This window comes from Marmota monax, unplaced genomic scaffold, assembly GCF_021218885.2.
Source record: "Marmota monax isolate L192 unplaced genomic scaffold, Marmota_monax_Labrador192_F-V1.1 WCK01_AAM20220418_F8-fsc00549, whole genome shotgun sequence".
In the NCBI taxonomy this organism is placed as follows: domain Eukaryota; kingdom Metazoa; phylum Chordata; class Mammalia; order Rodentia; family Sciuridae; genus Marmota; species Marmota monax.
The window spans coordinates 165055-177873 of NW_026694657.1; the positions used below are offsets into that span (position 1 = coordinate 165055).

At 39.9% G+C, this 12819-nt stretch overlaps 1 protein-coding gene across 1 annotated transcript in view; it reads right to left on the minus strand.

Annotated features, from left to right (window-relative positions):
* Myo1d (myosin ID) overlaps positions 1-12819 on the minus strand; it is a 239800-nt gene that overhangs the window by 106695 nt on the left and 120286 nt on the right. The window contains exon 15 of the mRNA XM_046423133.2: positions 7946-8112. Coding sequence (XP_046279089.2) covers positions 7946-8112 — 167 coding nt within the window. The remainder of the gene's footprint in view (positions 1-7945; positions 8113-12819) is intronic.

Consider the following 12819-nt stretch of genomic DNA (forward strand, 5'->3'; position numbering starts at 1 on the left):
ATAAAGAGCCACCCAGCTAATCCAATACCATTTTAAAGCCCATCTTTCCCCCCCTGTGATTTCATTTGCCATCTTTATCACATACTAAATGGTCATATGTGCTTCAGTTTATTTCTGGACTTTCTGATCTGCTTCATGGCTGTCCATCTGTGCATCAAAACCACATAGTTTTAATCATAGAGGCTACGAGCACAGTATAAATCTCTCCCTGTTTTTAAAGGTCTTTCTAGCTATTCTAACATGCCTATTTTTCATATGAGCTTCAGAATCAGGCTTTATAGTTCCAGGAAAAAAACGGTATTCAGCAAATAAACAAACTTAGAGAACCAAAAAACCCCAAATCCCCTTGATAATCGTTTTATTGAATTTATATATGGTGCTGAGTTGTCCCCTCCAAGAGCAAGGCATGTCTTCCCACTTGTGCAAGTCTCCTTTAGTGCTTTTCCAGGAGTCTTTTTAAAGTCTCACAGGCTTTTCACATTTCTAGCTAAGATGACAGATATCTAAGCAGCATCTGACAGAGTTACTTTACCCAGCTTATGACCTCCCTGTGACTTCTTGGTGTCCACCACAGAACACTCTCCTTGCTTTCCTTTGGTCTCTGGATATTCCTCCTCAGTCTCATTTTCTGGCAATTCTGGCTACTACTGGACCCCTAAGTGGTGGACAGCCTCTAAGTAGCACACTCTCCACATGGCCTCATCCAGCCCACTGGATTTAAATAATAAGTAAAATGTAAAACATAAATATGTAAATATTTTAATATGTACATTATAAGATGTATTTTTCAATCTGTGAATGTAGCATTCCCGGGCTTTCCCTTAATTATAAACTTCCGACTCCTGAACCCAGGGCCTAGACAGGTCCAGAAGGCGTTTGAAACTTCTCCTTCAATCTTTCCTGCCTCAGTTCATCCAGGTACTAAAGTTGGGATCCTGAGAACATTTTTATCCCCCTTTTTAAATCATTACTTCTAATCTATCATCAAATCTGGTTGATTCTTCCTCCAACAAATATATAAAATCCAATGATTCTCTTTCTTGTCACAGCTGCAATCTAATTCAAGCCAGCTTTGAGCTCCCTACGAAAGATTTGACCGTGGTTTTCCACTTCCTTTCCAAGCCATCCTGGGTGCATCAGCCACAGTGGCTTCCTCGGAAGCCTTAAATCACTTGTTATCTACTGCTCCCTTCTTCTCACACCTTCGGACCTGGGCGTGGCTGCCCCTGGCCTTTCTCTCTACAAGTTCCCCAGGTGTGGAAGGTGGGCTGGCCAGCCCCCTGCAGGGGGCGGGGCGTCCTCCTCCTCCTCTTCTTCCTTGATCCTCCAGGTCAACATTCCCCACCCCAATAATATCTCCAAGGCAATTCGCTTGGAGTTGTCTCCCCCCAGACACTCATCACAGTTTGTGATGACATGGATTTGTGGGATTTTCTGTTAAATGTTCCATGAAGGCACAGGCTGTTTCCCACTCTGGGCCTTCTGCCTGTCAAGTTGCCTGCAGTGATAACGTATTTGTGGAAAAAATGAAGGAATGTGTTTAAAAGTCTACTTACTTTGTTACATAGACACAGAAATCCAAACCAAATGAAAGAGTTTTAATAGGAAGACAGGTAATGCCACATAGTCTCATGTGAAAAAAAAAAAAAGAAGGACTAGACCAGAAACCTCTTGAATTCATTATTAAAATAGAGTAAGGGTCCATCCAAGTTGGGCCCTTGCCGGGGTAGTGATGGTGCTTGTCGGCAGTCCCGGGCACACCACAGAAGCTGGAAGCAGTGCTGCTGCCACCCTGTTCAGCTCACGTGGCAGGGTCTAGGCGCTCTGCCTGCCTTCCCACCAGCGGAGGCCCTGACACCAGTTCTCTAGCAAACCAGCGTCCTGAACTTGCTAATGAAAAAGCTGAACTCATCTGCTTCCTGACAACTTGTCTGACCTCCCTGAAGGACTTGAGCAGTTTTTAAGGTTATCAGTATGCTTAAAATCCTTCTCTCTTTATTCAATAGAGGCAATGAAAATAAAAGAAAGTGACAAGTGAAAATTCAGGTTTAAACCTAGGATGTTTACCAAAAAACCTTCAAAATCTTAAAGCAAAAATTGACTGTAGAAAATATCACTTTATTTCTCATCATCACTGAAAACAACAGTCTGATGTATGACACACCTTCTATCCTATCCCATGTTCCACAGCTAATTGGTGCATTCAGTATGACAATAAAATAAAATGACACTTTCTCAATTAAAAAAATGCACTTTACATGAAGCAGAAGATGAACCAGTCTGCAGAGTAAGAAGAGGCTCCTTTCCCAGAAGCACAGCCCATCATCTCATCTAGCACAATCCCTAGATGGTTCTAGAGAGGCATTTATCTCAACTTAAATAACCATCGGCTGTATAGTATAGACTTCTGTCTGTGCAAAATTTATGTCTTTTAAAACAGTAAGTTCCATGTTTAACATGTTTATCATGATTAGTGGTGTACTTTCTTGTTACTCTGCTTTCCTTTAGACTGAGCTTTCTTCATTCCATTTTCATTTTCTCCTCAAATTGAAAAATATATTCAATTATGAGGCAATTTTGTTTTTGTTTTTGTTTTTTTGGTTACTAAGGATTGAACCCAGGGCCTTACGCATGCTAGGCCAGTGCTGAGCCTCCACTACCCCTACTGAGTGACACTCCCATTTCTAAAGAACTGTTGAAGATCCTAGGGTCAGAGCCATTTGCGGGGTTCAAACATGGCACCCATGCTACTTAGCCACCTGGCCTGTGGCAAGCTACTTGTCCTTTAGGTGCCTCAGTTTCCTCATCTACATACAATGAAGGCAACATACTCACCTCCTGTGAGTGTCAATGTCAGTGATTTATTACATGTAGAATGTACCAAAGGGTGCCTGGTTTACAGAGTAAACATTTTAAAATATGAGCGGCTATTTTTACAATTCTCTTGAAAATTTCAACACATAAATTATCTGCATTATCTATGTCCTTTTCGTAAATAGGACAAAAGTCTTTACTTATCTCTATTTCTCACTCCTATTTAATTTTAGTCCAAGGTTATTACTAAAGACTCCCTCCCCACAATACTTTTGTAGATTTAACAAAAAAAATTGCTGATTTATTTGTACTATACTGCATTTTTGCATTCCACGTTTTCCTTCTCCATTCATCTTTCTTTCTGCTAAAGTACATACTCTGGAAGATTTTCCAGAGAGGGTCTATGAATAATAAACTTTCTGAGTGTGTAAGAATTTTTTAAAAAATTTTATTCACAATCTTGAAAGGCAACTGTGCATGGAAGACTCTAAACATGAACTTCATTTCCTTCACATGAAGATATGGCCCTTTGTCTACTTGATCCAATGTTGCTAATGAGGCTGATGTCTTTGAGTTCAGGGAGAGTCCCAGCCACGGTCTGAACAGTGCGTCTCCCCTTGCCTCTCTGTTCTTCTTTTCTGGTATCCTGTGGCTGGGTTCTGCCTCCCTTGTCAATGTGGAGAAGGCTACCTGTCCTGGCCACTAAGGCAACTTCCTGGTGCTGTAGCTACTGTAAACATTGATAGGGGACAGACAGATGTAAATGAGGGGAACAGAGGTTAAGGGAATGACTCCATAAAATGGGCCCACTGTGCTGACCCCCACGTGCTTTCACTTTTAAAAAGCAATTTCCCTGAAGGCCTGCCTCCTTAAGTCCACAGGGTATGTTACATTCCTGCACAAACTCCCTGTTATCTGCAGGAGACATGTAGGCCCTAAATGCAGATAAGAAGAACACAAGTTACCTTCAAGAGGGGGACTTTTGTGACCCTTCCTCAGACCAGATCCCAAATCTCAGGGAGATAAGAATAATATCCCAACCATAAAATCTTAAGAATAGGTTCCAATCAGAACCAGTCACCATGGGCCAAAGTGACCTACAGTTGTCATGGCAATGGGGACTTGAAGGTCTGATGCCATTCTGCTGTCAGTCAAAAGTCAAGAAGTGGACAGGACTCTCTGGAAACTTCCCTGGGACCCCAATAAAACTGGAGAGTAGGAGAGGCACATTGTCTCTTTCCTGAGAGGACCTACCTCTCCCTGGAGAGTGTCCCCTTTCCTATCCTTTTTAATAAACTCATGTCTGTTACTCTGAACAATATGTCTGAAATCTTTCTGACTTGATCATAAGAATTGGGGCTTGAAGGGGGCCTTCATGCTGCCTCAGTTTCCTGGAAGGCCCCAGCCCTGGAACACCAGCTGGATTTTAAAATGGCCCCATTCTAGTTTTATATGAGTATTAGAAAACATTTTAATCCTTATACCATGTTTTGCATGTCAAAAACAGACACACCAACAGCTTTTGATTTCAAAGTAAAATAAGTCCAAAAGGAGATTAAAGGTCAGCAGTAACAAGTATTTGCAAAATCCCTCACCCCGTCTCAATCAAGCTTGCTCACTGTCCACTTTGACAGCTTGCATGCTTCCCTTTACCTCATGGTAATATAGCTTTCAGTTTAGCCCCAACCCAGAGTTATCTGTTCCTGTGCTGTTCATTCTCATATTTCACTTCCGCTGATTTTCTGCAGAAGATGACACAGAAAACAAATTCTATGTCTGATCAACTGCTAGAATTTTCTAAGCAACAGCAATGGACTGGAAAGCTTTCTTTTTTTTTCCCCCCAAATATTTTTTAGTTGTGGACGGACACAATATCTTTATTTTGTTTATTTATTTTTATGTGGCGCTGAGGATCAAACCCAGTGCCTCACATGTGTGAGGCAAGTGCTCTACCACTGAGCCCCAGCCCCAGCCCGGTCTAGAAAGCTTTCTAATAATATAATTTGACACTGTTTGAACACAGCATGAAAACTTTGCTACTGAGGTAGGAGTTTAGGGATGTCAAGTGGCAGAGCCAGGTACAAGAGCAGTGCCCTCTAGAGTGAGGGATGCGTCCTCATGTCCTGTTGGTGTTAACTCCATTATCATGACAGCTCCCGCCACAGGCTCTATATTCAAAGTAGGCAAAAATAAAGTGACCAATAGGGACAAATGGAGCAAGGTCTTCAATCAGGTCCATGCAGAGAGGAGGGTGAGGTGCAGCTCAGCACATAGGACAAGACTTGCCCAGACGAGGGGCCCTGGGCCACCACGCTCGGCCTACTTGACTACCTCATGAAGTGTTATTTTCACTTTCAACAAATCTATGGTCTGCCTGTTACTTCTGCTTGTCTTGCTCAATTCTTTGTCTGGGATGCCAAGAACCTGGACCTCAACTGAATACCCTGGTGTCACTGCTACACAGCCTCAATAGAAAAGAAAAACCAACTGTAAAGATCTGTGTGATTTCTACAGGGAAAAAATGGTCAGTTTTGAGTGTAACCTTTCGATTAATGTAAAATTGAATTCCAATTTTCCAAACTAATATGCTAGAAACTTTTATTCATTTCAAGCAAGAATATTTCGTGCAATCTCTTGCAGAATGCTCATGGAGAAAATCTGACAAGGCTAGTTGGTCTCATCTATCTATCTATCAATCAATTAATCAATTGTACTGGGGATTGAACCCAGAGGTGCTTAACCACTGAGCTATATCCCTAGCCCTTTTAATATTTTATTTTGAGACAGGGTCTTGCTGAGTTGCTTAGGGTCTTACTAAGTTGCTGAGGCTGGCTTTGAACTTGCGATCCTCCTGCCTCAGCCTCCTGAGCTGCTGGGATTACCGGCATGTGCCACGGCACCAAATTCATCTTAGGTTTATAACCATGAGTCTCAAATGGGCACTCCTTCCTGATGGCAATCCTGTTAAAACAAACCTATGCTCTCCAGCTCTCCAAAACGAACAGTCTCATTTCCCCTTAAGCCTCCTATGTGCCACTTCTCCTAACCCTCACTCTCAGCTCATGATGTCGCCGCACACTTCACTGAGAAAACACAAAGGATCCAACAGGAGCATTTTTGTATTTGCCAAAGCTTTGAGCTTCTTGTCCCTGTGTCTGTGTTCCCCACCTGTCTTTTTTTGCTGTGGTGAAGTGCCCCTTCTCCTAGGCTGACAAACTTATGTCCAGGATTCGGTACCATCTTATATCTCAAGGATTTACTATAATTATCTCCCTCTTTCCTGCGTCACAGGTTTTCCCTGGTTCTGAATCATACCCACCTGCATACAGACCTTTTCTAGGACCTCCTGACCTCACATCCTTTTCTGGCTAATGCTTCCATTTTCTCTACTCCCAGGCTTAGCCCAAGTTTTTGAGTTGTTTTGGTGTCTGACACTGCATGTCCCTTTTCTGTCCTGCTCAAATCAGCCTCCACCCACTTTCTCCTTTTACCTCAGCATCACCAAGTCTCCTGGTTAAACTGCTTTTGTTACTTGGTTGCACAGTGGTATCCGAGGCTATTTCTTCTTGAGACACCATCTTCTCTTGTCTGGGACACCGCCCTCTTCTGGTTTTCCTCCTACCTTGCTGGTTGCTCCTACTCTTTGCTGGTTCTTTTGTGTCAAACCACAAATCTAAATACTGTCACAGACCTCCTCCTCCTCCTCTTCTCCACCCAGTCCCAGGGCTTTACATGTAATCTGCAGACTGACTTCTTTTTAGAAGTCTAGGTATGCAGCTCACTCAGTGTTCCTACCTAGACACAGAGCAGGCATTTCCAAGTTAACACAGTTAAGAGAATAATCTTGATTCTTTCCTTGCTTCTGTTCCATGTCCTCTCTTCAAGCTTCTTTGACCTATTTTATCTCAGCAAAGGATATCATGCTTTCCCAGATGCTCAAACTCAAATCTACTGTCATCCTTTATTATTCTCTACACCTGTCTCATCATAACCAATCCATTCATGAGCAAGTCTTCTCATCGTTACCCCCCAAACACATCCTTAATCTACGCCACTCATATCTACAATACCACCTGGCTGAGGTGTTATCTTCAAGCCATCTCTCCCATGCTCCTGTACTAGCATCCCTAAGCATCTCCTTGCTTTTTGTTCACACAGTAGCCTCAGTGATCCCTCAAAGACACCCATGACTGTGTCACTCCATGCTTAAAATTCACCCATGGTTTTCTATCACACCTCGTTGAAATCTAAATGGTTCAGTCTGACTACAAAGTTCCACATGATTCGGTCTGTCTCCTCGGATCTCATCTCACACCATGCCTGCCCCTCAGTGTCCTCCAACCATAGTGACTAGGTCAGGTACCAAAAGCGCCACACTCATTACTGCATTGGTGCCTTTCCCTGGCTGCTCCTTCCGTCCCACTTTCTCTTCTCGGGTCTTTGTATGCCTGGCATTTCTCTATCATTTCTATCTCCTTAGAGACTTCTGACTGACCAATCTACAGTATTAGAATTTTCTGCATTTTTATGGTTTATGTTTTATGTATTAATTTATGCATCTTTTGTGGGACCTGTAGTCCAGAATGTAGAAAATGTTCAATAAATATTTAAATACAAACAGATGAAACTGAAAGCATTCTTGGATTCCAAGCTGCCAACAATCATTGGCATTATCAATTAAAACAAGAACACATTTTACATTTATGAAGTGGTTTCAAGTCAGGTATGATTCTAAGCGCTTTGTTTATCATCAGAAAACCTTCAAAATAGCTACCACTATAATCCTCATTTCAAATGTGAGGAATCAGAGGCATGGAAAGGTTATAGGAGTTGCCCAAGGTCACATGTCTAGAAAATGGTAAAGCCAGGATTCAAAGCAGGTCGACTAACTTCAGTGTCCCCAGGCTTAACTTCTTTATATTCTACTATTATGATAATGATCATGACCAGAAATGGTAAGTAGCATTAATTGAGTATCTATTATGTGCCAGTAATATAGGCTTTTTACCCACTTAATCCTCACAATAGCCCTGTGAAATACTATCATTCTCATTGTTTAGGTGCAGCAACAAGCCTTAGCTGCTATGCTGCTGTGTGCAGGACTCTACTTCTCCACTGGGTCTGTTCTCACCTGTGGAGGAATTTCTCGTAGGTCTGGCGGAAGGCAAACCCGGCTCGGCGCACTCTCACGTTTTCCAGCAGTCCAAGGTATTCCACTTGGTGCCGGCAACGCTCATCATCGAATATCTGAGGGGATTTCTTGTCGTTGGGTTTGATGCAACGTACATAATATGGTTCCTGAGGAAACACATCAGCAAACGAGAAGTTTCACTAGGAAAATCCCCTAACTGGGGATCAGTGCTGTGTCAATTGAAGCTCAATGTCTCTGATTTCTCAGGCATATCCTTGTGGATAAGGAGTTGTTTTTCCTTTCTCAACTCAAGGTTGGATGTTCCCATGCACTCAGCAAAGTCTTTATATTATTATGCTTAAGATTCATCAGAAATGACAGAAAAGGGATAAAACTAGACAGCAAATAATTAAGACATGTAAGCACCATTTTTTTTTGTATTTATGGAATCATAGATAAGGTCTCTGAAAGAATAGTTCAATAGAAAAAAGCAGCAGATGTGGAAAGACCAAAAGGAACGAGGAATGTAAAATATTAATGACTGCTGTAGTGCACACCAAGAGTTCCTAAGTGTCAGCCATGATTAGGATTACTGTTGCTGTTGCTGCTGCTGTATTAGTTTGTGCTTTGAAAAACAGATGGGTAAGTAGAGGAGTTATACACACACACACACACACACCTCTGAAGGTGTCAGTAATTCTATGAAAGAGCCCAGTTAAAAATCCTTCCTTCTGTGCCAATTAAGTTTTGTACCCTGCATCAGATCACAACTCCTGTTAAACAGAACACTGTGCTCGGCATAGATCCTGGTACACTGAGGATAATAAACAAGGTAACACTGGATGAATCCAGGAGGTCAGATATATCCTCTTATAAGAGTACAGATTTTCTTCCTCTTCTCTGAATCCTTTATCCACCATACATACAGATGCACTTTAATTAAGACACAGAGTCCTCTGTAGTTAAATTATGCAGTTTTAAACTCCATGGAGGACTTGAGGTGGCAAGGGTAGCAAATACTTTAAGATGTAGAGGAGGTTTGAAAAATATGAATCTATTTGCATTTTGAACAAAATAAAAGTTTCCGACATCTAAAGAGTAATACTGTTTTCTTTCTTTCTGTAAGCCCTGCTGTGCTGTTTCTTATTGTTGCCAGAGCAGATTATCACAAATTTATTTGCTTGAAACAACACAATTAACTTATCTTACAGCTTTAGCAGCCTTAACTACTTCTGGAACCTTAATTCCACTTTACTGGGTAACAAAACATGGACACAGGTTCTGGGGATAAGGACATGAGCAATCCTTGGTGGAGGGGCTGTGGTATAATTGTTATAGGGACAGACGAGGCAAGGCACCAAAGATAGCAGGAAACAGTTTTACTTGGCTGCAGCCAAGTATAAATAAATAAAATAAAGTTTTTTTTTTTGTTTATTTGTTTATTTTTTTTAAATTAAGCTACAGATTGAAAACCAAAGAAAAGCAGGGACAGGCAGGGGCAGAGGACAAAAAAATCCCAGATTATCTTAAAGAGCAATAAACAGACTGAACAGCTGATTTTTCAAAAGAAACTACGGAATCCAAAGGAATGCAATCTTTGAAGTACTGAAAAACATGTCAACCTAGAATTTTATACTCAGCAAAGACATTCTTCAAGCAGGAAAGCTTTTATAACAATATTTTTTGGGTAAGAAAAACAAAGAATTGGTCACCGTCAGATTTAAACTATAACGGGGTGAAGTTCAGGCAGAAGAAGATGGTCCCAGGTGAGCAATACAGAAAGAGAAAGAAAGAAATGATGAATGAGCAAAGCTAAAGGCATATTGACAATATGTAATTATAATATCAAGAATGTCTTATTTGCTTTAAATATACATATTTAAATACACACACATATACATATATATGTTAAAGTACATGACCAACATAACATATAAGTTGAGAGTAGGATAAACAAAATAAAAAATGTTTTATTGGCCTTGTGTTGTCCAGAAAGGAAGTAAAAGTACAAAATAATATCAGATTATTATATGAAATAATAATATTATAATAATAAGTCAAGTAATTACCAAGAGCCAAGATCTCTTAAAACAACAAAGTGAATATAACTTCCAAGGTCCCCACAAAGGTCATCCCTAATACAAGAGTCCCTGAGCTCATTCAAGCCCCATGCTTACTATTTCCATCAAACATTTATCATTCTTCCAGCATTGATGGAATCACCAACAGGGATGGTTTTTACCATAAACAATGTGGCTGTGATAAGTTGATATACATCTTACTAGGTTACCAGGGGAACAGAGGTAAAAATTTAACTGAGGTTAATTTGTAAAACAGAAGAAATAAAAAGGAAAAAAATTTATAGAAGGATCAAATAAAAGCTCTAAGGGGATGGCTGATTTAAATGTAAGGGGAGGCAGCTGAGTAAAAAAAAAAAAAACAGTAATTACATTAAAAGTAAATGAACTAGAAGATTTATTCAAAAGATAAAGATTTTCAGGAAGGATTTTTTAAAAAGCCCAAACTAAGTTATGGAAGACATATTTGAAACATGAGGATATAGATAGACTGAAAGCAAAAGGATGAAATAGATATCATGCAAACCCTTGCCAAAACAAAAGCTGGTGTAGCTGTATCATTCATGCAAAGTAGACTTAAAGACAAAAAGCAATATGGAAATAGAGATACTGACAAGGGACTCAGTCACCAGAAGATATAACAGTAGTGGCTTGAATGAACCTAATATGTTCTCCAGATATTTTAAGCAAAAAACTTAAAGTACAACAAGGAGAAGTAGACAAATTCAGAATCAAAGTGGATTTTAACAAACTTTCAACACTGACTAATTAGTAAGGATCAAGAAAAGTTGAACATGATTAGCAAATGCAACCTAATGGGTTTGCATGCAATACTGAATGAAAATTATATTTAAATACAAACCAAACATAAACATAAAGCAAATCTAACAAATGTCTAAGGACTGAAGTCACCCACAGGATGTCCCCTGGGAAAGTAAGACTAAGGTAGAAATCAAGAGCAAAAAGATAATTAGAAAAATCTTAGTAACAGATAAGTCTTTTGATGAGGACTCAAGTGGAAATACATTCTCTATATTTAATCAGCATTCTGTGTCAATTTATATATGCCGCCTCCTTTCTCATTTATAAATATCGAGACTGACTCAGCCTAAGAAATCCTAAATTTGACAAATTCACTGTGGTATAAAGGTTAAATTGCAGAAATTAATTGTGATCTTATTCCCTTAAACTTTTAAACCTGTCTCTCTATATATTTTATGTGAAAACATCACTTGTGAAAGTACACTGATCAGTACATGCATTAGATAGAAGAGGCTGTATTTAAATATTCACCTATTTAGCCTGCTTTGTGCATTGTCCAACAGTCAAAGTCAAGTTCACTTAATAATTTACTGGTCATGTGTCCATAGCACTTTATAGTGCCATCAAGAAGCATATAAAATCAACAGAATCTATTTCTCCATCAAAAGATAAACTAGGTGAGAAGACAGAGTATACATTTGAAACACTGTGGACAGATCCCAAGGAAGTGAGTGAGCACGGATTCCCTCTTCTGGAGGACCAGATGGTACACACCAAGCTTCCTGATGAGGTCACTGAAAAGAAGGTGCTAGACCAAATTCAGGCAAAGGTCCTCTTCCATGCACACAGACCTAATAAGACTGAGGAAATAGCTCTCCAGGATCAGAAGATGACTACAATCTCCAGGAGCGAGCCGGTTGCCTGGGTCGTTTTCTCAGAAGCTACTGCTGATGGAGAAGGCAGTCATGGGTTGGGCGGATTGGGTGCAGCTTCTGATGAGGGGTGGGGGAGCTGGAGCCAGAGACAGAGGCCCTGCCAGAAGGGCTGTGCTTTGGTCTGAAATCCTGGAGAGCTAACCTTGGGAGTTAAAGGTGAATGGCAAGCCACTTTTAGTGACAGCAGCCCATCCCTCAGCTACCAATTGTAAGTCCTGAAATAGGATAAAGCTGATCCCAGATTGCCAGAATTTGACACAATCTTTCAACTTTTCTAATTCCTTATGTTTAGATGTCACTAATAAATACTATATATCTGGAGTCTTTCTTTAATTTTATCTTGATATAATTAATTTTATTTTAATATACTTGCTGATACATTTGGATTTATTTCTACCACCTTGATTGCCCCCAATTTTTGTATATTCTTTTGTCTCTTCTTTCCAATGTTGTTTTTTCTTAGGGCTCTTTCCCCCACTATTAGTTTGTAAGTCACAAACTCTATTTCTACTCTATCAATGAAAATTTTAACACATATTTTTAACTTATCAGAGTTGAAAGTTAAACCATATTTTTATTCTTTTCCTGAGTAACTGAAGGTTTTAATGTTTAAATATGACCCCATTTCCAATTCATATGCTACTGTTGTGGTATTTAATTCTAACATTTTATATACAGAATGAGATTATTTATACGCATCCACATATTTGCCTGTTTCTTTGCTCATCTTTTTGTACTCCAGATTTCTTTTTGCCATATTCTTCCTACTGCCTGATGTATATTCTTTAGAATTTCCTTTAGTGAGGATTTAATATTGGTAAACTCAGCTTTGGTTTTTTTAGAAACATTATTTGTTATGCCTTTGTTTTTGAAAAACATATTTTCTGGGCATAGATTTTTTTTCCCTTTAATACTAGGGATTGAACCCGGGGGCAATTAACCACTGAGCCACATCCCCATCCCTTTTCATATTTTATTTTGAGACAGGGTCTTGCTGAGTTGCTTAGGGCTTCGCTGAGTTGCTGAGGCTGGCTTTGAACTTGTGATCCTCCTGTCACAGCCTCCTGAGCTGCTGGGATTATAGGTGTGTGCCATCCTA